Here is a 26378-nt window from a genome sequence, read left to right as displayed (position 1 = left end):
TGGGAGTCACACACACTAAAACCTCTAAAAATAGCAGCAGACGCTTTTTGCAGTCTACCATGATGTACCTTCACAGGACATCGATTCAAGGGAAACGTTGCCCATTAACCTTGGGTGATGGGATGGTTGTAGGGGGTTAATTAGATACCCAGTATCTCCCTCACGGTGGCTGTTATATCTGACTGCTATGTGGCAGGAGAGCCACATTTGTTCGCCTTCCAAACAAGTGAGATGCTCTGTGTTTACATCAACGTGTTTGCTGCCCATTTTACATTGTGACTTGACCAAGTTCCTTCTTTCAAATTCTGCCTTTATTGAACCACCCAGCCACATCCAACCAAATGCCAGTGACATATTAATGCACCATGATTGGGAGATCCCGTCTTCTACTTGTTGTCCTCTGTACATTTTTCTAACTGTAGGACTCTTTCTCTATATGCATAGTTAATATAAATCTCTCTCTTCTGCAAGAGTCAAACCCTGACCCATCTACCTAACCCCGTGTACCATTACCAGCTAGGCTACTAAGGCAGGAAGGGTTATTATTGGCAATACAGCCTCAACACAATTATTGGACCAATAAAACGATAGTATTTTTTATGTGTTAATCCTATAAACCTAAAGTATAAATAAATGTTATGGGCTCTTTGAACCCAGGGACATTTTCTATGTGTGGATGTTTTTGATAGGACCAAATTTCAAGGACCTCTTGGTGTGGACCAAGTGTCTCAATGGACATTTTGGACAGGACCAAATATCAAGGGTCTTTTGACTGGACCAAGTGTCTCCATGAATATTTTGGACAGGACCAAATATCCACTAATCTCACATTGAACCACTTAATTCTGAGGAGCTTCTTGAGATTTGGAATTGTAGACAAGTCATCTGAAGATCACTGAAAAGATATAGAGCAATAGGAAAAATACATACTTTCTTAAGTAATAAAAACTATATTCTTTCCATATATATATATTGTGTTTATATATATTTGTCATATCAACCTATATAGGCTGCAGTTCATTTCTCTAGGGAAAAAAATCTTAAATTACCAGATTGAATTGGTTGCGTAGCTGTATGTTTAAACTTTGGGAATATAGGTGGGAAGTTGCTGCCATCATGTCTAAAAGGGGATAGAAACATTGTTTCATGCCTCCTCAGTGATTGATTCAGTGTGGTGCTGAAATAATCATCATTATTGTACTAAGTTCTTTACATACGTTAATTTACTGAATCTTTTTAGGGGACTCTGATATTTTGAAGTTAATGAAAACATAATCTGGTTCATCCTATCAGGGAGAGAAGTGATATGCTATTTAATTGACTACGGTGTAGTATCCTCTATTTATAGTGTTTTATGCTACTGTATCCGACGGTAAGTAACCCTGGGGTATATCTCAGAATAATCTGTACTTCCTTATATTGCAATAGCTTCTGGTCCTAGTAGATCATCTATTTATACAGGGTTATCTATCACTTTTGACAAAAAAATTTAAAGTTGTTTTTATATACTTATTGTGAAGATAGCTTAAAAGAAAATAGCATTTTGTACCAAAATAATAATTTTTCCACCAGAGGCAAGGAAAGTCATGTCAATAAACTAAAATAGATGATATTCATATTTATGCTTGCTTTTAGAAAAAAATTTTTTGCAGTGATTTATTAGTGTTGGCTGAGGGTGGCAACAAATCTCCTTGTTTTACTTTTGGTTCTACTGAATAGTAATGAAAACACACCCCTGTACACTGCAGAGAGAAGGTTACTTTATTTCCACCTTCTGCTACCCTGGCAGCTAAGGTGAAGAATGCAAAGGTGATGATTATGTTAAAGTATCTTGCTTTAGTACCATGAATTAAAGTGAAATAAGGTATATTAAATTTATATTTATATTAAATATAAATATATTTATTTACAGTACATTAAATTTATAGATTAAATAAGGTACAGTGGATTATATAATTAAATTATCTGACTTTCTTTAATACATGCAATGGATGATATGTATGATTTATGTGTCAGCTTGGCTAGGTTAAGGCAATTAGTTGTTTGGTCAAACACCAGTCTAGATGTTTCTGTGATATTTTTTAGATATGGCTAAGAAATGTAAATTTAATATTTATAATCAGTAGACTTTGAGTAAAGCAGATTACCCTCCATAAGTAATGAGTCTCATCCAGTCAGTTGAAGGCTTTCAGAACAAAGACTAAGGTTTCCCAAAGAAGAAGCAATTGTGTCTCCAGACTGCAACATAGGTACTCTGCCTGATTTTTTCCAGCCTGCTGGCCTGCCCTGTGGATTTCAGATTTAATTATGGACACAAGGCTGTAACATTACCTCTTACCTGGATTTCTAGCCTGCCAGCCTGCCCTACAGATTTGGACTTGGCAGCCCCGCAATTGCATGAGCCAATTCCTTAAAATCTCTCTTTCTCTCAATATCCTATCAGTTCTATTTCTCTGGAGGGAGAACCGTGACTAATAAAGTATGCTATGAAGCTTACAGAAGTAATCCATTTCAGTGACATAATTTTTGTCCTCTTGTGACAAACCTGGCTTATGTAGTTGTTTGATGTTCGGTATTTATTTTACAGGCATTTTGGAAGCTTTAGGAATACTCGGATATGCTTTGAGTTATGCAATAGGAGCATCCCTAATTAAGTCCTCTGAGAATAGTAATTTTGAAAGCAAGTAAGCCATTTTCTTTCCTTTATTTGGTTCACATTGTGTAAAATATTTATTGGATACTGTAGCTTATAAATATATTTATTTAATTTGTAATAACCATATTTTTTAGAAAAATATATGTAAATGTGACTGATATGCACATATGTGTACATATAAATACATCTAAAATGTACATTTTTGTCTTTACTGCTTGAAATATAATTTAAAAAACACTACTTATAATGACAGCCTTACTACTGATTCTGCATATATCTGTTTAAAAAATTGTGGTAAAAAACATATAAAATTTACCATCCTAACCATTTTTAAGTGTACAGTACAGTAGTGTTAACTATATGAACATTGTTGTCGCAGATCTCTGGAACTGTCTCATCTTACAGAACTGAAGCTCTATATCCATTGCACAACAACTCCCCTTTTCTCCACAGCCCTGGCAACTACCATTCTACTTTCTGTTTCTAAGAGTTTGACTACTTTAGATACCTCGTATAAGTGGAATCATGCAGTATTTGGCTTTTTGTGACAGGCTTATTTCTTTCTTTCTTTTTTCTTTTTTCTGTTTCTAATACTCTTTATTTTATTTTATTTTATTTTAATTTTTGGTTATTGCAGTAACATTGGTTTATAACATTGTATAAATTTCAGGTGTACATCAGTATACTTCTATTTCTGCATAGATTACATCATGTTCACCACCCAAATACTAATTACAACCCATCACCACACACATGTGCCGAATTATCCCTTTCACCCTCCTCCCTCCCCCCTTCCCCCCTGGTAACCACCGATCCAATCTCGGCCTCTATGTGTTTGTTTGTTGTTGTTATTATCTACTACTTAATGAGGGAAATCATACAGTATTTGACCTTCTCTCTCTGACTTATTTCACTTTGCATAATACCCTCAGTGTCCATCCATGTTGTCACAAATGGCTGGATTTCATCGTTCCTTATGGCTGAATAGTATTCCATCATGTATATATACTACATCTTCTTTATCCATTCGTCCCTTGATGGGCGCTTAGGTTGCTTCCAAGTCTTGGCTATTGTGAATAACGCTGCAATGAACACAGGGGTGCGTGTATCTTTACGCATTGGTGTTTTCAAGTTCTTTGGATAAATACCCAGCAGTGGAATAGCTGGATCATATGGTAGTTCTATCCTTAATTTTTTGAGGAATCTCCGTACTGTTTTCCATAGTGGCTGCACCAGTTTGCACTCCCACCAGCAATGTATGAGAGTTCCCTTCTCTCCACATCCTCTCTAACGCTTGTTGTTTCCTGTCTTGTTAATTATAGCCAGTCTCATGGGCAGGCGTGAGATGATATCTCATTGTAGTTTTGATTTGCATTTCCCTAATAGTTAATGATGTTGAACATCTTTTCATGTGCCTGTTGGCCATCTGTATATCTTCTTTGGAGAAATGTCTGTTCAGGTCTTTTGCCCATTTTTTAATTGGGTTGTTAGTTTTTTTGTTGTTGAGATGCATGAGTTCTTTATATATTTTGGAGATTAACCCCTTATCAGATGTATGGTTTGCAAATATCTTCTCCCAATTGTTAGGTTGTCTTTTTGTTTTTGTTTTTTTTTTTTGTGAGGAAGATCAGCCCTGAGCTAACATCCATGCTAATCCTCCTCTTTTTGCTGAGGAAGACTGGCTCTGAGCTAACATCTATTGCCAATCCTCCTTCCTTTTTTCCCCAAAGCCCCAGTAGATAGTTGTATGTCATAGTTGCACATCCTTCTAGTTGCTGTATGTGGGATGTGGCCTCAACATGGCCGGACAAGCAGTGTATTGGTGCGCTCCCGGGATCTGAACCCGGGCTGCCAGTAGCGGAGTGTGCGCACTTAACGGCTAAGCCACGGGGCTGGCCCCGGTTGTCTTTTTGTTTTGTTGATGGTTTCCTTTGCTGTGCAGAAGCTTTTTAGTTTGATGTAATCCCATTTGATTATTTTTTTCTATTGTTTCTCTTGCCCGGTCAGACATGGTGCTTGAAAATATGTTGCCAAGACCGATGTGTGACAAGCTTATCTCAGTTAACATGTGCTCAAGGTTCACCCATGTTGTAGCATCTGACAATGTTTCCTTCTTTTTAAGGCTAAATAATATTCCATTGTATGTGTATATCACATTTTCTTTATCCATTCATTTGTTGATGGACATTTAGGTTACTTCCACCCCTTGGCTATTGTGAATAATGCTACAGTTAACATGGGTGTGCAAATATCTCTTTGAGATTCTATTTTCACTTCTTTTGGATATATGCCTAGAGGTGGGATTGCTAGATCATTTGTTAATTCTATTTTTAATTTTTTTGAGGAACTTCCTTACTGTTTTCCCTAGTGGCTGCACCATTTTACATTCCCATCAATAGTGCACAAGGTTTCCGGTTTCTCAACATCCTTGCCAACCCTTGTTATTTTCTGGATTTTTTAAAAAAATAGCCATCCTCATTTTTATGGTGACTGACAAACAATAATGTACAACTAAAATTTCACATTCTTCTAAACTATTAAGACATCAATAATAATAAAAAACAAAAACAAAAACAAAAAATACAGCCATCCCAGCGAGTGTGAGGTGATATCTCATTGTGGTTTTAATTTTCATTTCCCTGATGATTAGTGGTGTTGAGCATCTTTTCATATACATGTTGGCCATTTGTGTATCTTCTCTGGAGAAATGTCTATTCACATCCTTTGCCCATTTTTTTTTTTTTTTTTTGGTGAGGAAGATTAGCCCTGAGCTAACATCTGTTGCTGCTCCTCCTCTTTTTGCAGAGGAAGATTGGCTCTGGGCTAACATCTGTGCCCATCTTCCTCTACTTTATATGTGGGATGCCTGCCCCAGCATGGCTTGACAAGCGGTGCATAGGGCTGCACCTGGAATCCAAACTCGCAAACCCTGGGCTGCCAAAGTGGAGTGTGTGAACTTAACCACTACACCACTGGGCTGGCCCTTTTGCGCATTTTTTAATCAGATTTTTTTGTTGTTGTTGTTGAGTTGAAAGAGTTTTTATGTATTCTGGATATTAGTTCTTTATTGGATTCATGTTTTGCAAATATTTTCTTTCATTCCGTATTTGCCTTTTCACTCGGTTGATTATTTCCTTTGTTGTGCAGTTTTTTAGTTCAGTGTAGTCCCATTTGTCTAATTTTGTTTTTGTTGCTTGTGCTTTTGCTGTCGTATCAAGAAATCATTGTCAAATCCAATGTCATGCAGCTTTCCCCCTGTGTTTTCTTCTAGGAGTTTTATTGTTTCAGGTCCTATGTTTAGATCTTTAATCCATTTTGAGGTTTTTTTTTGTATATGTTGTGCAATAAGGGTCCAACTTCATTCTTTTGCATTCTTTCATTCTTTTGCATATCCAGTTTTGCCAGCACCATTTGTTGAAGAGACTGTCTTTTCCTTATTGTGTATTCTTTTCACTCTTGTCAAAGATCATTTGACTATATTTATGACAGTTTATTTTTGGGCTCTCTGTTTAGTTTCATTGGTCTATATATCTATATTTATTACCAGACCCATACTGTTTTGATTACTCTAGTTTTGTAATATATTTTGAAATCAGAAAGTGTGAGGCTTCCAGCTTTGTTTTCCTTTCTCAAGGCTGTTTTGGCTATTTGGGGTCCTTTCAGATTTGAAATGAATTTTTAGGATTTTTTTTTTCTATTTTTGCAAAAAAAATCCATTGAGATTTCAATAGGGATTGCTTGAATCTATAGATCACTTTGGGTAGTAAGGATATTTTAACAATATTGTCTTCAACTTCATTTCCATTTGTTTGTATTTTCTTTAATTCTTTCAGCAGTATTTTTTAATTTTCAGTGTGCAAGTCTTTCGCCTCGTACAGGCATACCTCAGAGATATTGCAGGTTCACTTCCAGACCACTGCAATAAAGCAGATATCGCAATAAAGCAGATATCACGATAAAGCGAGTCACATGAACATTTTGGTTTCCCAGTGCATATAAAAGTTATGTTTACATTATACTGTAGTCTATTAGGTTGATGATTTTTGCATCAATATTCATTAGGGATATTAGTCTGTAGTTTTCCTTTCTTGTTGTATCTTTGCTGATTTTGTTATCAGGGGAATACTGGCCTCATAGAATGAGTTTGGAGATGTTCCCTCCTCTTAAATTTTTTGGAAACGTTTGAGAAGGATTGGTGTTAACTCTTCTTTAAATGTGTGGTAGTATTCTCCAGTGAAGCTATCTGATCCTGGAGTTTTCTTTGTTGGAGGTTTCTGATTACTGATTTAATCTCTTTATTAGTTACATGTCTGTTCAGTTATTTTATTTCTTCATGATTCAGTCTTGACAGGTTGTACGTTTCTAGAAATTTATCTATTTCTTCTAGGTTATCCAATTTGCTGGCATATAATTGTTCATAGTAGTCTCTTCTGATCCTTTTTATTTCTGGGGCATCAGTTGTAATATCTCCTCTTCCATTTCTGATTTTTATTATTTGAGTCTTCTCTGTTTTTTTCTTAGTATAGCTAAGGGTTTGTCAATTTTATTGATTTTTTAAAAAAAAACAACAACTCAGTTTTGTTGATTTTCTCTATTGTTTTTCTATTCTATATGTCATTTATTTCTGCTCTAATCTTTATTATTTCCTTCCTTTTGCTATATAAATATGTATTTTTAAAGTTATGTTTAATTATGTACTGGGAAGTGGTACCATAAATGATTTCTTGCCTTTTTCTCTCATTGAGATGATGGAGTTAAAGGAAATATAATCTACCACTACAAGAAAACAGAGAAGTCCACCCTCCATTTCTGAAACTCTGGGTTTATATAAAGGTAGAACTAGTTAAAACTAAGAAACAGAAGCCAACTAGCTCCTCTTATTTATTGCCAACTAGCCAACTAATTCTATAATTATTTATTGCTACAGATACCACCTGGAAGCTCTCTTGCCAAGTCATCTGGGTTATTACCTTGCTAGTGTGAAGTTTTGGTAGCTGCCAGACAAATATCATAAAGGGGGACAAATAAGGTGTCAGAGAATAAGCTGTGTGTTGGATGTATTTTGTTTGACTCTCTAAACTTGCTCTCCATCTTTCTAAAATCTTCTCTACCTTCTTCTCTGCCCCAGGAGGCTGACCTGTATTGAGAGCCTCAACATAATCCCCTGCACTCTGGATTTCAGTTGGACTTGGCCAATGAGAAACACTGGCACATGAGAAGGCAGGAGCATATTAAGGCTAGGTCATTTATCCTCCCAGCTCCTTCCCTAGGGAATTGTATCCAGATTGGCTGTACCTCTATTCTGAAGGCCATGGTTCCTTTTAGATTGCCCTCTCCATTACTAAGCACTCTTTCACTTGACATTCAGGCCTGTGGTAACAGCTTGCTACTGTTGCTAGCCCCAGAATTTTGTACTATGCTTGTTCATTTCCCTAAACTCTGCCCACATCACTGGAAATAGTCTACTTGTCACTGTCCCTTCAAATTATCTAGTGTGAGTATACCATCTGTTTCCTACCAGGATCCTGACTGACACTGAAAATAGTATCAGAAGTAGCAATAGGATTTCAGAACTAGGTTGCATATTTGTATGCACATATAACCTCCTTGCTGGGGGTAAATTGGACGTAGTTACTAAAATGATCACAGGTTGTGGAATGGGATTAAGTCCAGGGAAGTGCAAGATTGGGAAATTAAGTAGTTGTAGTATTTAATCATTCAGGTGACAAAAGTGATTTTAAGACTTCTGGGTCATATGGCTTCTTTTGTCAATACTAGAGAACATTCACAGGGAAAAGGAAACATTTAAAAGTGTGAATATTAACTTCTCTCATTGAGATAGAAAGGGGATAGCCACTATATTATAGCTCCACACAACAGGGGCTTAAAATACAGGAAATCCTTCTAGTGCATAGAATTTTAGGCTGGTTGTCCACTTACCGTGGAAGGAGGGATGGCCTGAGGTATAACTTTATACTGATTTATGATTGGGTGGCCAGGGACTTAGAACAAGATCAGAAAATAGGTAACAAGGAAAATATGTGAATGAACATCTTTGAATGACTGTGTGAAGAGAGTATATAGTTTGGTTGAGGCTCTTTAGTCAGTTGAACAAGATAACCCATCCTGTTAATGTCAGTCAGCCTCTCTCTCTCTTTTTTTTAACCACCCTGGTACTTCCTCAAAAAGCCCATGTGAAAAGTGGCCATGGTGACAGTAATGGTGACTTTGCATGAGTGCAATAACATGGACTTCTTCACACTAAAGATACTCTCTCATGAAGAATATTTACCAGGATATGAGTATTACTACTACTGAGTATCCAACTTATCAGCAGTAGAGGTCAACCCAAGTCCCCCATATGACACATCTTGGGAGACAAGCTGTCATCAGGTTGATTACATTGGCCCTCAGCGTGATAACTACTGAATTCACTCGTCTTACTCTGTGCCCTATTATCCAGAAATAGCTGGCTTGATAGAATGGTGTCATGGCTTGGTGCCCTCCACAAATTTTGGTGGAGCCTTTAGGGTTTTCTATATATAATATCATGTCACCTTCAAAGACAATTTTACTTATTCCTTTCTGATTGGGATGCCTCTTATTTCTTTTTCTTGCCTAATTGCTCTGGCTAGTACGTCCCGTGCTATGTTGAATAAAAGTGAGGAGACTAGGCATCCTTGTCTTGTTCCTGATCTTAGAGGAAAAGCTTTCAGCTTTTCACTAGTGACTATGATGTTAGCTGTGGGCTTGTCATATATGGCCTTTACTATGTCGATGTACATTCCCTTTATAGCTACTTTGTCAAGATTTTTTATCATGAATGGATGTTGAATTTTGTCAGGTGCTTTTTCTGCATCAGTTGATATGATTGTATGATTTTTATGCTTCATTTTGTTAATGTGGTGTATCTCATTGATTGATTTGTGGATGTTGAACCATCTTTGCATCCCTGGAATAAATCCCGCTTGATCGTGGTGTATGATCCTTTTAATGTATTGTTGAATTAGATTTGCTAATATTTTGTTGAGGATTTTTACATCTGTGTTCATCAGGGATATTAGCCTGTAATTTTATTTTCCTGTGGTATCATCTGGTTTGGTTATATGTTTTAATTTAACATCCAATTTCAATTTATTTTTGCGTATAATAAGAGGCACAGGTCAAGCTTCTATGTTTCCCTCAAAGTGATATCTGATTGTACTGATAACATTTATGGGTCATTCCATGTTTTTTTTTTTATTACTTAATTTTTTACTGATGTTAAACACCATCTTTATCATAAATTAAAATTTCCTGAATACAAAGGTTTTCTTCTTGTCTCTCGTCTCTCTAATCTCTTCCCTGATATATTTTTCTATTCCCATGCCAAGACTACAGTGTTTTAGTAACTAAAGCTTTATCACATGATTTGCTATTTGGTTGGAAAAGTCCCCACTGATTATTACTCATCAAAAATCAGGGGCTATTTTTGCAAAATTACTCTTCCAGATAAATTTGATAACCTCAGGTTACAATCAAAGCATTTTGATTTGAAATACTTGAATTTATGTGTCAAATTGGGACTAATTCTTACCTTTTCATGCAGGAATATGGTATGTTGCTCTATTTATATGCTTTTCTTTTATTCCCTTCAATAACGTTTTATGATTTTTCTTTATTGAAGATATCCCATTAAGCTTATTCCTAGTTATTTCATGTATTTTGTTAGTATCGTGTATGGAATCTTTATATTATTACATTTCCTAATCAATTATTTCTAGTAGGAGGAAAATCTATTGATGTTTGAGTTTGTCTTCTATATATGTCACTTTATTAAATTCTTTGCATTACACTTTGTAGTATTTTTAGTTTATTTTCCTCAATCTTCTAGGTACTCAATTATTTACATATATATAATAATAACATTATATGTAAAATAATCCATATAGTTAGACTATACAGCTGGGTTCAAAGTGAAAAAAGAAAAAAAGGAAATTTCTGAGAATTATAATTGATGAGGAAACACATAGCCCTAGTGACAATCTGGAGTTGAAACTTCCTAGGCATAGCATAATCAAATGTATATGCCTACTGGATAATGGAAATCAAGATTGCAAACCTGTGTCATTGTAAGTTGGAATTTGTATCCCTGAGTAATGGATAAGGAGTTGTCCCATCAATGAATAAAACTGAGAGTATTCTCCACATTCTGTGAAAGATGAGGCCTATTAGTAAGCTACTCACCAGATTTCTGTTGGCGATAGAGTCCCCTATGAGAAACCAGCACCTCCAAATCTGTGGTTCCTATGGCTGTGGGCATGTTTTCACTCTCGCTGGTTGGACGAGGTCTTAAAAATGTGTGGAACTGAAGACATTGGTGGCTGTGTAGTAATCAGCTTCCCCAAATCTCATCCCTAAATGATACAAAATAACTTCACAACTATGAAAATTCTCTACGAAATCATGGCCTCAGTATTATTGAAGACAAAGAATACTGAAACTGCAAAATAACTGTGAGTGGAAAGAGAAAATCAAGAAATCCCAGCACAAGACCCTTCACATTCCCATCCCACCCTGCCCACTGCAAAGCTGTGTGGTTTGCAAAGGCAGACCAAGAAAAACTGCAGGGAAGAGAGAAGACAAAGGCTAACAGAGTCTTAAAGGTGTTTAGATATGATCACTAGAAGGGTAATTCATGCTCACTCTGAAGTTCAAAGAAGGGACTATAAGAAAGATTTCAAAGTTTATGTGATTTAAATGATCAGATGCCAGATTGTGCAACCTAAAGGGCCAGGCTTGCCTTAAAGGGCTAGGTGCATAATTAAAGGGGTAGGAATGATTTTTAAAGCAAAGATGAGATTTAAAGGGATAGTCTTCCAAATGCATAGCTTCTCTTGGAGAAAAAAGTTAAAAAGGAGCAAAATTACTCTTTGCCACCTGAGTGGACAGGGGAAAAAAAGGAAAAGGGAAAATTTAGGGTCCTGCATGACAAAAGAGAACTACCTAATTGGAGGACTCACAACCATTCACTCTCAGCAAAACAAACAACAATAGAGACAAATTAACAGAAAATGTTCCATTTCTCTCTCTCTGTTTCTCTCTGATATGGCTTTGTTTGTAATAAAATAGACAAAATTGAAATTTTTCATTTTTCTCTGTTAAAGCGTTGACAACAGTGGTAATCAACACTGGCTGAAGACTTGGTGGATTCATTTTGTTTTTGTCTCAATTGTTACATGGTCTACATTAATACCATTGTCATGTTTTCCACCCAGTATACGAGGTAACTGTAAAAATATAATTTATTATGTTAAAGGACAGTAGATTCCTCAGCCCCGCCCCCATCCCTTATTTCAGAATATGGCTGTGACTACATTTCTTTCTGTCATGGGTTTCATTTGCTAGTATTATTTGAACAAGTGAAGCCACCTGCAGCCAAATATTATTATGTACCAGACTTTCATTAGTACATATTTTTGCTTCTTGTCATTTCTTTTTAAAAATGCTTCATATCTAGAGTTCATAAGTTTTCTTAATAAAAAGAGGCATATTTAATTCTATTTTCCTAGCTTTATTTAATACATATACTACCTCATAGAATTGTTGTCAGATAAAATAATTGTTAAAATTCTTTTGGAAACATTAAGAAAATATACGTAAAATTAGAGAAATCAAATACCCTCCTAATGGTAGTACATTTCATTGGCACAAAATATTTTTAGTAATAGCAAAGGTTACTCTTTCATATTTTAGGGCTGTGCTGTCAAATACTGTAGTTACTTGCCACGTGTGGCTATTTAAATTTTAAATTAAATTAAATTACAAATCCATTTACTCACCCATAGGGGCTACATTTCAAGTATTTAATAGCCACATGTAGTTTGTGACTACAGTATTGGACAGAGCAGATATAGAAAATTTTCATTATCACAGAATGTTCTTTAAGACAGCATTGTTTTAGAAGAATGTGACTTGCACTTAATTAGATTGACTTTAGCTTGTTCAAAAATAGCTCACTTGCCATTCAAAGACAGACTGGTTTTATTAAGATGTATACATGTGTTTATATATGTGTTTTAGTTATTTGAACATGTCATAAGGTTCTTTTACTTGTTAACATATAGGTTCAGCAAGGATAAAAGCCGGGAAACATAAACAGCCTAAAGATCAGGAATTTGGAACTAGTATCAAGGATTTATTTGCTACTATTTGGGTAAAGTAAAATATTTTACATGAACAAGGCCAATTAAGTTGACCTGTACAGTTTTCTAATAGTGGATTTAAGAAAATAACCCTAAAGTGTTCAAGTTAAATCTGAGTGGGACTTAAAGTCTTAATTAACCTGTGCATTTTATAGATAACGGAAAATAGGACCCACCTTACCTAAATGGCATTGCCAAGAACTTGGCTAGTGTCAGATACTGGTACCAAGTATTTTCCTTCTTCTATTTCTTTTAATTTTACTTTTAATTATTTTGTGTTTATTTTTTTCCTGCAGAAATAAATAAGACATTTACTGAGATGACATGCAGGTATTAACATTATCTTTTTATTATGTTTAAATGACTTAGAAGAGAACTCTAGAAGTTAATAAATATTCTTACAAACATATTTTGTGGAAAATATCTCATCTCAGTATCAAATGGAGAAGAATTCTTTGTTTTTCTAGGTGAGAAACAGGGCATACAATGCAGACATAGTGGGGTTAAAAAAACTCAACTTCTAGATAGGGGTTCTGTATTCGATTTGTTTTCTCTTCTCCTATTCATAACTTCATCCTTTATGTTGCCTGTAGAATTGCATTTCACACATGTAGATTTTATCAAGTCATTTTCCAGATTACTTGGTAGATGAATTTCACACTCTTTCAGTGGGACTTTGAAGACCCTTTGTAATAGCATCAACTGAATTTTTCTACTTCAACTCAGAATTTTATTGCTATCTCCCCCACACAGCCACTTGCTCTTTCCTGGAAATATTAGGTACCTTTATAATTTTGTACCTCTGTAGATGCTAATCTCTCTACTTCAAATGTTCTTTCTCTTTTCCATTGGGAAAAAACCTCTTTGTCAAAACTTATCTTACATTCCTAGGCAAAATGAGTTTCTGCTTCCTTAGTGCTTTCATAGATCTTTGTTCAAAATCCAATCTAATCTAATGTACGTGGGAGATATATATAGTGCTTTTTGTTATGTTAGTCTAATTCTTCTTGAAATGAATAGGTATATTGTGTAAAATCAGAAATTTTGTTTACTTGTTTTCAAACACAAAAATGTATTCTTTTTATAAAATTGTGAACCTTTCCTAGTAATGGATTATAGTTCATTCAGGTTTTTATTTAATTTTGATTTTTGCCAAAATATTACATGTATATATTTTAACAATACAGAAATAAATTAGGTATAACCTCTTTCAGATTGTTAAAATTTAAGATACAATTGATAAAAGACACTTTTTTCAGAAAATTTAAGCATGAATGTTTTAAGTTTTTTCTTTTTTTAATTACTGCCAGGCAAGAAACAAAAACAAGCCAATTCCAGTATTTCTCTCTTGGAAATAGAGTGTTTTGATTATTATTTGTTATGATATAAAAGAATATAATGCCTGGTTAACAGTCTTAAGCTTCTGACTGACACCTGTCTGGGTGGGTAACTAGAAGATATCTTAATCTTTTTTAAAGTTTATTAGAAGGTAGGACTTCCAGAATGTCAGAATGAGGACCTTGGAAAATCTTCACCTCCAAAAACAGTGGTTGAAACTGGCAAAATTGTCAACAACCATTTCAAAACTCTGGACATTAGGACTACACTTTGAAAATCACTGATCTAGTTTATCAGAAACCTTTCTAGTTACCCTAATTCTGAAAGCACAATTTTAGAGCAGGTTCTGCATATGTCATTGGCTTGTACATTTAGTGCATGATAGATGCCTGTCTTAGGAAGAAGGAAGGTTCGGTAAGCCATAAATAACCTTGTGATGTTCCTAACACATTGCTACAAGGCAGGCAAGAGCAAAACGATAGTCAAGAGTGAAGTTGCCTTACTTTAAGCCCACCTGGACTTTATGTAAACAGTAATTGGAGAAATTCTTATTTTCAACTTATCAAGTAAGAACCTGCATGTAATTTAAATGGAATAACTTGTTACTCTTTCAAAAAGTTAGAGTAGTTTTTTGTTACAACCTGGTAGAACTGTACCCATCTAATTTCTGAATGAGAACAATTGAACAGTTGTTGAAGCCCACCATTTAAAAGGATCCTTAAATAGTTTTGGGGGCATTATTATTTTATGTGCCTTAATTTCTATTGTATAAAATGATGGTAATGATAGTACATACCTTGTACATGTACTTAAAATTAAATGTGTTAACATATGTAAGGTGCTTAGAACAGTGCCTGTCATATAGTAATATAATAAAAGTGATTGCAATTTTAGTTTTTCTTATTCATCTCTTTGTTATTGTGTAGTGTCACTGTGCTAGGTACTGAAGATACAATAGTTAACTAACACCTTCGGCTTTATGGAGCTTATGTTCTGGTGTGGGTCTCAGATTTAAAAAAACCCAACAAAACACAGATTAAAAACAGCTGATTAACAACTGAGTAGAGAAAATTCTGTGTGAAACCTGCTTTGGAAATGGGGTAAAGAAGGCTTCACTGAACAGGAGCATTTAAATGGAGGAACCTAAAGCATGAGGAGTTAGCCCTCTGACGAATGATCATTAAGAAAATTCCAAGCACAAGAGACACATGTGGAAAGACCTTGAGGCAGCAAAGATTTGGGTATGTTCAGTTTAGAGAAGACTGTGTGTTCGGAGCATATTTGCTTGGTGGGGAGAGTGGTAGAATAATAGGCTGGAGAGACAGGCAGAGGCTAGCTCATGAAGGTCCTTGTGAAACATTGTAAGAACTTTAGATTTTGTTCTTAATGCAATAAGAAGTCACTAATATATTTTAAGTAAGAGAATAATATGAACATGATATGAATTTTGTTTTAAGAACTTTTAAGCATGACTTTGTGTGAAAATGGATTAAAGTGGGATAAGAATTGAACAGGCAGTACAGTTTGGATGTTGTTTCAGGAAGTTTTCCCTAGGTACTATAAATGGTTGAGTTTTTTATTCAGCTATGGTATATGAGACCCAATTGCAGGAGTCAATTAAAGAATCACTTGGCATTTATAAAATTCAGGGCTACCAAGGATGGTTTGTCAACATAATCTGAGTTTCTGGAGCCTTAAAAAAAGAATGAAAATAAATAAAAGGCCTAAAATATGGGGAAGCAAATGTTCTAAAATCTAAATATAGACATGTAATTTTAAGATCCAACAGAAAAGCCCATGCATCTAGGCTCTTGCCTTTAAAAATTGTACCAGGCTGAGTTTCAGAAAGAAAACAGAGGGATAATGGGCTATACCTTAGGGAGCCTACTAGATTAAAAAAAATTCCCACTGTTTGCCTTGTTACATGGTTTAGCACCTGCCAAAGCTGAGTTTCTCAGTAGAGTATATCTGTTAAGCCATGTTGGTGAAATTAAAGTAGAGCATGTCTTCCCTGATAATAAAGGAGTCAGCTAGTGTTCTTTGCTAGGTTGGTGTTTACTCATGAGTAAGTTAAGCAATGAAGATTATTAAAGAATTCATGCGAGGAAGAGTGGAGTTGAGCAGTGAGTAATGGTTATAATCCCTCATCAGGTAAGGGTAGAGATGCTATGACTTTCCGGGAATGAGTAGGAAGTAGAACTAAATGTGTTTATGCTTCTCTATGGTAGATCTCATAGGTAGAGAGATTTTTCTTGGTAGAGTCTGTTATCTTCACCTAAGCCTGAAGGTCAGGTTGCACTAAAGACTGCCCACCCAAGAGTAGCGTCCTATTCTCCTTTGGTAAAAAGTCTTAGCGAGAACTAGCTATAGCCTTCTGTTTGTGCTCCATGGTATATCCAAAGGGTAACAAGGCTAATGGTGAATCAGGTCTCTCCTCATCCATAGGTTCTAATCTGTTAGCAGGCCTACCTACTAGTAGGACTACCCAGCAGAGAAATGATATATCATTTACTACTGGTGAGACCTTATGCAAATCTCCATATTTCTTTGATTCTAAGACACACTTTTTTCCTTCACATTTTAACATCTTTGAAATTGAGGTATATATTAAATTGATGGAGTCTTGAAATAACTGTAAGGTAGGATGTAATTGTGACGTAGTAGATCTTGCCTGAGTATGGGCAAACTTGGTCATGGATGTTCATATTATCATTACTCTATTTGAGTTATATACTTCAGTGGTGTTGTCCGTATTGAGTGAAACTGCTTTTTAGCTCTTCAAAAAGATGATGCAATATTTAGACATTGAATTATAAAGTTATTGCATATGTAGAAAGACAAAAACTGTAACAGGATACAATTTTGGTATTAGTAATGCAAATACTTGCTGTTGGAGCAATGCTCACTAGTTAACATTTTCTTGCCAAGTAACATCCAGGTGTTTTATGAGACTTAAGTAAAGAATTCCTACAAGTAGAGATAGCTCTATTGTTCTTTTTTTGAGATACCTGCAAAAGGATTGCCTACCACATGCCAACCTGTGCAGCTGAGTCAGGAAAAATTGGCAAGTCCTTCTTAATAGATCTATTATGTTTCAAAAGCTTGTGATACTGATATCTGTATAACATAGGACTTCCCTTAAGGCATTGTATCATAATGTAAGTGGCAGTGATTTTTTTTTCTTAGTGGTACATAAAATAATAGTGTCTCTTACAATTGGTCGCATTTTAGATTCAATGAAATATGGTATTTTAACCTTTCTGGGCCTTACTTCTGAGCTAAAGAAATTGATGCAATAATGGTACCTCCCTCATAGGAATATAAGGTATATAGATCAGTGCATAGCCCATAGTAAAGACTCAATAAATAAATAAATAATATGAATGCCTACTTGAGATGTTTCTGATTTTAGATTAGGGAAGGAAACTGCACAAAAAATTAGAGAAAAACTTCATAGCAAGATTTTTCGTTATTTTGGTAAGAAGAGCAGGTTATCAACTAGAAAATAAGAAAATTAAAAAGACTAGTACGGGGACTTGATTGAAGAAAGGCCTATTGTCTTCCTCCTCTACCAGTCCTATAGTTCAGTACTTTCTGGTTCATGACACTTGGTTGGTATTGTTTGCTTGAAATCCAATGACTGTTTATTTTTATTTATTTATTTTTGTGAGGAAGATCAGCCCTGAGCTAACATCCATGCTGAATCCTCCTCTTGTTTTTTTTGCTGAGGAAGGCCGGCTCTGAGCTAACATCTATTGCCAATCCTCCTCCTTCTTTTTTTTCCCCCAAAGCCCCAGTAGATAGTTGTATGTCATAGTCACACATCCTTCTAGTTGCTGTATGTGGGACGCAGCCTCAGCATGGCCGGAGAAGCGGTGCGTCAGTGCGCGCCCGGATCCGAACCTGGGCCGCCAGTAGTGGAGCACGTGCACTTAACCGCCAAGCCACGGGGCTGGCCCGCCAATGATTGTTTAGAAGCTCCTGATATAAGGACTGATGGAAAATCATTCCAGCAAGCAAGGTATAAGCCAGTAGAATGTATCACTATCATTATAAGACATTGACAAACAGCTGGTTGAAGTAAATACCTCATAACTTTCTAGGCATAGATGTTTTTTAAAAGTCTTCTTTACTTGTCATGAATTTTTATTAAAGGGAGCTATTGAAGTGGCTGTTTTTAGAATAGATTCTCTCCACTATTACCGTATTTCCTTATATGTTTTATATATTTATATTATATTTATATTATTTTTATATATTATATATTTTTATAATATATTAATATATTTTTATATATAATATATTTTTATATATTACTTATATAAATATCATTATATATTTTAGAAAATTCATCAAAGAAAGGAGTTTTATTAAAATGTCAGTAAAAACAATTTTTATAGATAAATAGATAAAATGAACACAAGTAAAATAAAAGATAAGCTAGAATGGAGACAAAATATTTAACATTTTTATAAAGTTATAACATCCATGAGGTAAAAAGCTATAAATATAAAGGTAGATGGAATTAAGCTTGAAGAACAGAAAGTAGAACAGTGAATAAGAACAATAGCTATCTGTCTATAGCTGTAAGAATATAATGGATTAGAAACATGTTTTAAAAGAATAAAAACATAATGCTAGGTAGTTATGGTACTAAATCATGGAAAAGAAAAAAACAATGAAGTTAAAACTGGTTAGAAGCAGGTAAGGAATAAGATTTTTATAGGGGAAAAGCTCCTTTTAAATGTGTGGGCAGAGAGATCACACTTTTACCCTCTTTTTCTTCATCTCATGCCTTAAGTCACATCCCTTGTTAGTAGGGAAGATATTTACATATTAGGACGCCAATGAACAAAGAAGTGTCAATGAATGTTATGATAAGAAAGAACTTTGTGAACTATAAAGGACCAAATGAATATGAGGTGTTATTCATTGCAGTGTGACTGTTAATGGATAACAGAATATATCAAAGGAAGCCAGTGTCCAAATTATTTGGATATTTTATTATTGGTAGTAAAAATACTGAATTTCCTTTGAAAGCAAAATAAATTACTATCATAGAAAGTATAATCAATGTATATTTAATGTAAGTAACATGATTTTTGAAAATATATTTATCACTTGTATTTATGTCAGGACATTTTCTACTAGTTTTAGTCTCTGTGTTGTCTACTAGGTTTGGACTCTAAATAAATTCGTTTTCATGGAAGTAGAGTAGGAGATATTCCAGCATGGAAGGCTGCAACATTTTTAAACTTGCAATAAGCAGCATTTTTTAAGTGAAGCATTTTACTTTTATTGACAGATTCATGAAGATAACCATTATTTATTTTCTATGGCTAATTATAGATATTTACCATAAAGAATCAAGACCAGAGCAAGTGAGAAGTTAAATTATCAAGCAAAACACTTGAGAAGTTCAAAGAAGTTTATTGGTATCCTCCTCAGCTTATGTTTTCCTCCTATTTGTCTGTAGACACCAAGGCCTTTGACTAGCAAGATCAGTGTCTCCTCTTATGCAACCTTGATTAGGGTAGGAAGTAGATTAATGCTTCACATGAAAGAAAAAGTTCTAGAATTAATTGGGACATTGTAGGCCCGGTCTTTAATGAACCTTGGCTGAGCCTTTAGAACTCTTTCCTTCCTGCAACATTCCTCTGCATTGGTTTCCGTATGAACATTTGTTTCCTACTGCTACTTGAGCCCTGGTCTGAACCTTGTCTACTTTTCTGTGGCCTCTATACCCTATACTTTATATTTTGCTGATCTTGTCCTTATTTCAAACTCCTACTAAGTAAGCACGTGCAAAAGTACCTAGTCTAGTTTGAAATCACACTCCTAGACGAGCGTGACCCTCTGGTGTGGTACAGACCCTGGTTGTATATAAACTCTGTGATGGCCTAGGGCTAACTAAGAGCCACAGTACTGTAAGATATGGCTGTTGCGTAAAACTATCTGCTGCTGTGCAGAACTACCTCCTTTGTATATCAACACCTACCAGAATTAAGCCTGAGTTCACTGCGTGAAACCCCTTAGATACTGATTTGTATAACTGGCCTTCTTCTTTGCCTCCCATATTTATATCTAAGAAAAGAAATCGATTTTTTTTTTTAAAGCAGGAAAACTGGGACATTTTATTGGAAGGGAACGTATTATATTCTGAGTGTTTGTTATGCTCACAGTTCCTATCTGAATAAAGTGCCCAGAAGTGTCTCCTCGTGCATTAGTGGCCATGCCCTGTATGATGTAGTTCAAATGTCCTAGCTAAAACTAGGTCTGAGATCAGCACTTGAGCTCAAGAGAGCAGTCTTTAGATTTCCCAAAAACCTATTAAATATCGTTATCTTGAGAACAGTGTCCAATAGGGATACCTTGCTATAAACTGGCTGACTAATCTATTCAATGCCCTTTTCTTGGGAGAGTATAAATAGGAGAAAAAGACGGAAACTCAAACAACACAGCTTTCATAAATTGACACAGAGAAAATGAATCAGCAAAGGCCATTGAGATAGAGAAGCAAACGGAGAGAGAATAGCCAGTAGCTATAATAGAAGTAGACATAGACACAATAAGCTGACAGAAAGAAGCTATCTGGGCCTTTGAAGCAATCAAGACAAAGCAATGAAACTCTCACTATGAAGCAGACAAGATAAGCTGCCATCTTAATCTGAATGATGTTCTATTTCTTTATGAGTGCGAATTGTTTAGCTGCTGAGAAAGTGTTTTTGGCTTCTTACTTTCCTATATAGTATTATAAGTCACATCAACTGAATAAACTAATGAGTCTCTTTATTTTAATCCTAAAGAACCTAAACACAAAAATTATCTAGTGCAGTGGTCCTCAGTGTGATTCCCAGACCAACATCATCATTATCATCTGGGAATTTGTTAGAAATGCAAATTCTTGGCTCCATTCCAGATCAACTGAATCAGAAACTCTGGAAGTAGGACCTGGAAATCTGTGTTTTACACCCTCCAAATGATTCAAGGTACACTAAAGTTTGCAAACAACAAATCTAGTAATCTAGTGTGGCCCTCTTACTTTATAAGTTATGAAAATAATGTGTATTCTTGACTGGACACCTACTATGTGCCATAAATTGCACCAAATTATTATATATATTCAATTCTGATAATCACCCAGAAATATAGATATTATCATTTCTATTTTACAAATGATGAACTAGTAATTTAAAGAGGAGGAGTAACTTTTCCAAAGACACATATCTTTGGACACACATGCATACACACATGCACACATATATGCACACCCACATATGGGTGGCTGAATTGAGGTTAAGAATTTAATATCTCATGTGTCTGACTAATGCCATTGCACTGTCTACTATTATGTAATACTTCCTAAAAATGAGATATATAAGGATTATGATTTGCTCATTGTTGCTCCAAAAATCAGTTTCAGAGCCAAGACAAAACCTAGATTTTCTGTCCCTTGTTCTGTCTGTTTTATGTAATACAGACTGCCATTTCATATAGAATCATGGAATATTGCTGTAACTTTCATTAGAGTAAAGACTGTGCTTAATATTCAGTTCTCATAACTATTATGAATAAATTAACATTTGCAAACTAGAAGGACCTACAAAAGCTATAATCTGCTAATTGAACAAAATCTGAATGTACAACATAAAATAAATATAAAATTAAAAAATAAAATATTCAAATAAATAAGAATATTCAGAAAAAATAATAAAGTAAAAAGTAATCACAAAACTATAAATAATTCGGGAACTACTTTAACAGAGCTGCTCAAGAACCTCATGAAAAAATTTAAAACTATATGTAACAGTATTAGAGAAGACTGGGATAAATTGAAAGATATACCATGTTAATGGATGAAATGACAACTTTCATATATGTGATTTCTTTCTCAAATAATCTATGAATTCAATGCAGTATAATCAATACTATGGCAAGAATTTTGTTTTTTTAGCAAATGGCAAATTGATTCTAAAATTATTATGGCAGAATAAGAGCGTGAATAGATAAAACAAAGAGCATTGGTCCTAGTACACGTTAAGACAGGCTACAAAGCCATAGTATTAAAAACAGTATAGCATTGGGCCGGCCCTGTGGCTTAGCGGTTAAGTGCGCGTGCTCCGCTGCTGGCGGCCTGGGTTCGGATCCCGGGCGCGCACCGACGCACCGCTTCTCCGGCCATGCTGAGGCCGCGTCCCACATACAGCAACTAGAAGGATGTGCAGCTATGACATACAACTATCTACTGGGGCTTTGGGGGCAAAAATAAATAAAAAAAATAAAAAAAAAATAAAAAAAAATAAAAACAGTATAGCATTTCCTCAGGACAGATAAATAGACCAGTGGAACAGAAGGGAGGACTCAGCAACAGGTTAATGTATATAAGAACTTGGTATATGATAGAAGCGGCACTGCAAAGATAGTAATTCAGTAGATGTGATGACAAATTTGGTTCTCTATATGGTGAAATGAAATTTAATCTCTACTTTGTATCATGCACAAGGGCAGTTTCTAGGTTAATGTGATTAGAAAAAAACAACACAGTTAATGTTAAAAACGAAAGAAATATCTTGTGACATAGAGGTAGGAAAAGTTAAACGATTGTATTAGCATAAAATATGAAGTAAAAATTTATGGATTAGAGTCTATCAAGTCAAAGATTTCTGTTCTATGAAGGAAACTGTAGACAATGTTAAAAGATTAGTGACAGATATCTAAATCCAATAAGAGATTACTATTTAGAATAAACGTGGAATTCTTGGAACATCTACACAAGAATTTCAGGAAGCCTAGTAGAAATATGAATAGGCAGTTCACACACACAAAAGAATCCTGAATAGCTAAGAATTATATGAAGAAACAGTCAGTTACATTTGAAATTAGAGAATACAAAATAAAGCGTTGTGATACTACTTTACATTCATCAGCATGGCAAAATTTTGAAAGCCAGCTAATGATGTCAAGTGTTTGCAATTATGTGGGGTATACCAGTTAACTAATGGTTACATCACAAATCACCCCAGAACTTAGTGGCTTAAAATAATAGAACATCTATTTTACTCATGAATCTGCAATTTGGGCAGGGCCTGCTTTCAGCTCTTCTTGTGGTCAGCTGGAGTGATCCAAGTCTGGGGGTTGGAATCATCTGAAGTTTTGTTCACTCGAATATTAGCTTTTGATACTGGCTGTTTGCCTGAACATCCACACATGGCCTCTCCATCTGGCCTGGGCTTTCTCAAAACATGGTGACTGAATTCAAGGACTGGAGTCCTGAGAGCGTGAGAGTTCCCAGCAGAAGTCATATTGTCATTTTATGACCCAACCTCAGAAGTCATGCAGTATTACTTGCTTTGTTGAGGCAGTCAAAACGGCCTTTCCAGGTTCAATGTCTCTTGATGTGGGAATGGCAAAGTTCTGGAAGGGGATGGGGAACTGGAAATATTGCTCTGATGAATTTTAGAAAGTGAGCTGTTACATGAAGAAAATGAAACTTGCCTACGTTTTGGTGGGAGTGTAAACTCCTACATTCTGGAGAAAAAATCCAGAGAAATAATGGAATGAAGTATGCCAAATCTCAATGCCCTAGCAATCCCTTTCTAAGATATATACTTCCAAAGACACTCTATCCTAGGTCCTTACGGGTGCATGCACAGGGATGTTTAATGTAGCATTGTTTGTGACAGTAGGGAGTTGAAGTCAACCCAAGCATGTAACCCTATGGGAGTGGTTAAATGTGCTGGAATTACACTATGTAAAGTTAAATAGCACTCAGAAGATGAATTAGACGAGTATGCAGAATATGATTAGATTTTAAAAACAATGTTTAGGGCTAGAAAAAGAAATTTTGTAAGTTAATTAAAAAATATACAAACATAAAACACCACCAAATATTTTCAGATATATACATATCCAGGAAATACACATATTAGTTTGGAAGTAAATATTTTAATGTAATTTACTGTCATGTTAATTATTCTCTGTAGTGTAATAGTGTAATAGGTAATAGTAAAGCATCACTACACATTCTGAATAAGTTCAAAAAATATACTATAAGGGAGAATTTAAATGACTTCTTTCTTTATGTATATGGAATTCCCAGGAGTAAAATACTGTAGAATCTTGACTGTAACCCTAGTGATTTTCTTTGAGTGTTACTTAAATTTTCTTTGTTTTGTTTTTTAGTTAAATAAAGAGATTTGCTAAGGAAAAAATAGATGAGGGGCCTGCCTGGTGGCATAGCGGTTAAGTTTGCACGTTCTGCTTCGGCGGCCCTGGGTTTGCTGATTTGGATCCTGAGTGCGGACCTACTCACCACTCATCAAGCCCTGCTAAGGCGGCGTCCTACGTAGAAGAGCTACAACTCCACAACTATGACACACAACTATGTACTGGGGCTTTGGGGAGAAAAAAGAAAAAAAGAGCAAGATTGGCAACAGATGTTAGCGCAGGGCCAATCTTCCTCAAAAAAAAAAAAAGCAGTTCCTTGTGAACATGCCTCTTAAACTGAGAGGAAAGTGTGTCTTAGGGAGCAACTGCCTAACCTTATAAAAAAAAAAAAGCAAAAATAGATGAAAGTAAAGGGAAATTCTAGATACCTGATTAATGATATTTTTCCTTAATCTTTCTAGAAAATTGCCAGACCCACAAATAAAAATTATAGGTGGTATGGTGATCAAATTACAAATAAAAATCGTTCAAACGCTACATGTCTTTTATCGTATGTGTATATTGATGAATAGCAAATTTATGTTTGGATTTTTATATATGTGCATTTTCAGTTCAGGTTGGGAAAGGTAAATTTTTTGTGGATTGGTCATTAACATATAAGTGAGTATATCTATTCCTCTTTACCTAACAAAATAAAATAATTCATATGTAACATTTATATTTCAGATGCTGTTGAAGAATTCAATGTTTGTGTGCCTATCTCTGTCCAGAGCTTCAGAATCTTTAATTATGATTGGAGCTTCTGAATTTTTGCCTTTATATATAGAAAATCAATTTATGCTAACACCCAGTGAGGCAACTACACTTGCAGGTACTTTTCTGCTCATTGTACTTATTTTGAAATTTTTCTGTCAAGTTTTCTTATATGTATTTATGAAATATTTTAAATAAGCTGAAAGTAGAAGGAGTATTAGCGTTTGCTTGTATTTTAAATATCTAAATACTGTTTGCTCAAATTTTAAAAATGTGAGCACTTTGCCATCATTGCATCAATATTTTTTAACACATAGAACCTTCTAAGACTCCTGCACCCCTCCCTTATCCTATTTCTCTTCCTCCCTCTCGATAGGTAACCACTCTTCTAAAGTTAGAGTGCATCCTTCCCACACGTTTGTATATTTTTACTGCATATGTGCCTATCTATATACAGTCCAAAATTCATGTATCATTTTGTACATACTCTTCTACTACTTTCATCTGAAATTATATTCATCAGATTCATATTGATCTCCATTTAATGCATTTTAACTGTGCTGTGGGATTCTATCTTATGAATATACCACTATTTATTTATCCATTATCATATTAATGGCCATGAAGTTGCCCCCAGATTTTTCACTCTTCCAAACAATGTGTTAATGAATAGGCTTGTACATGTCTCATTGTGCACATTTGTGAAAGTTGATCCAGGTTTAGACATTGAAGGGGAATTGCTGTTGTGTACATCTTCAGTTTTACTAGATATTGAGAATTGGCTGTCTAAAAGAAGTTACAAATGGAATGAAATGTTTTAAGGTTCTGGCATTAATGAGAAAGTGGTAAATGTAATCATTTATTTTATGCTGTAGAAAGTCAAGGATGCATGCTGTAACTTTTAGGGTAACCAGTAAAAGAATAATAAAAAGAATAGCAAAAGAGTATATTAATTTGAAAAATTTGATCGATGATAAAAAAGACAGAAGGAACATAAAACATGCAGACTAAATAAAAAACAAATGTTAAGATGTGCAAAAACATTGACTGTCAGTCTATTATTAAGTTTTGTGATGGAGGGCACACCGTTGTCAGACTGCAAATAGTTCAAAAGCCAAAAACATGACACAGTTTCAGGGGCCATAATGACAAATTTTTCCATGAGTACACCACATTGTTTGCCACTCTGATTTATCTAATCACCAGAGATTGGGACTAAATCCGTTCAATTTGTTTCATAAAGTATTTAATTAAGGCTAATATCAACAGGATAAGGCCAC

At 35.0% G+C, this 26378-nt stretch overlaps 1 protein-coding gene across 1 annotated transcript in view; it reads left to right on the top strand.

Annotated features, from left to right (window-relative positions):
• The window catches only part of SLCO6A1 (solute carrier organic anion transporter family member 6A1), a 174341-nt gene that overhangs the window by 94737 nt on the left and 53226 nt on the right, over positions 1-26378 (top strand). The window contains exons 7-10 of the mRNA XM_058544517.1: positions 2588-2684; positions 11803-11921; positions 12763-12851; positions 25072-25216. Coding sequence (XP_058400500.1) covers positions 2588-2684; positions 11803-11921; positions 12763-12851; positions 25072-25216 — 450 coding nt within the window. The remainder of the gene's footprint in view (positions 1-2587; positions 2685-11802; positions 11922-12762; positions 12852-25071; positions 25217-26378) is intronic.

This window comes from Diceros bicornis, chromosome 1 (assembly GCF_020826845.1).
Source record: "Diceros bicornis minor isolate mBicDic1 chromosome 1, mDicBic1.mat.cur, whole genome shotgun sequence".
Taxonomy (NCBI): Eukaryota; Metazoa; Chordata; class Mammalia; order Perissodactyla; family Rhinocerotidae; genus Diceros; species Diceros bicornis.
Note: the sequence above shows the minus strand (reverse complement) of the source record. Positions and strands in the feature narration are given on the sequence as shown.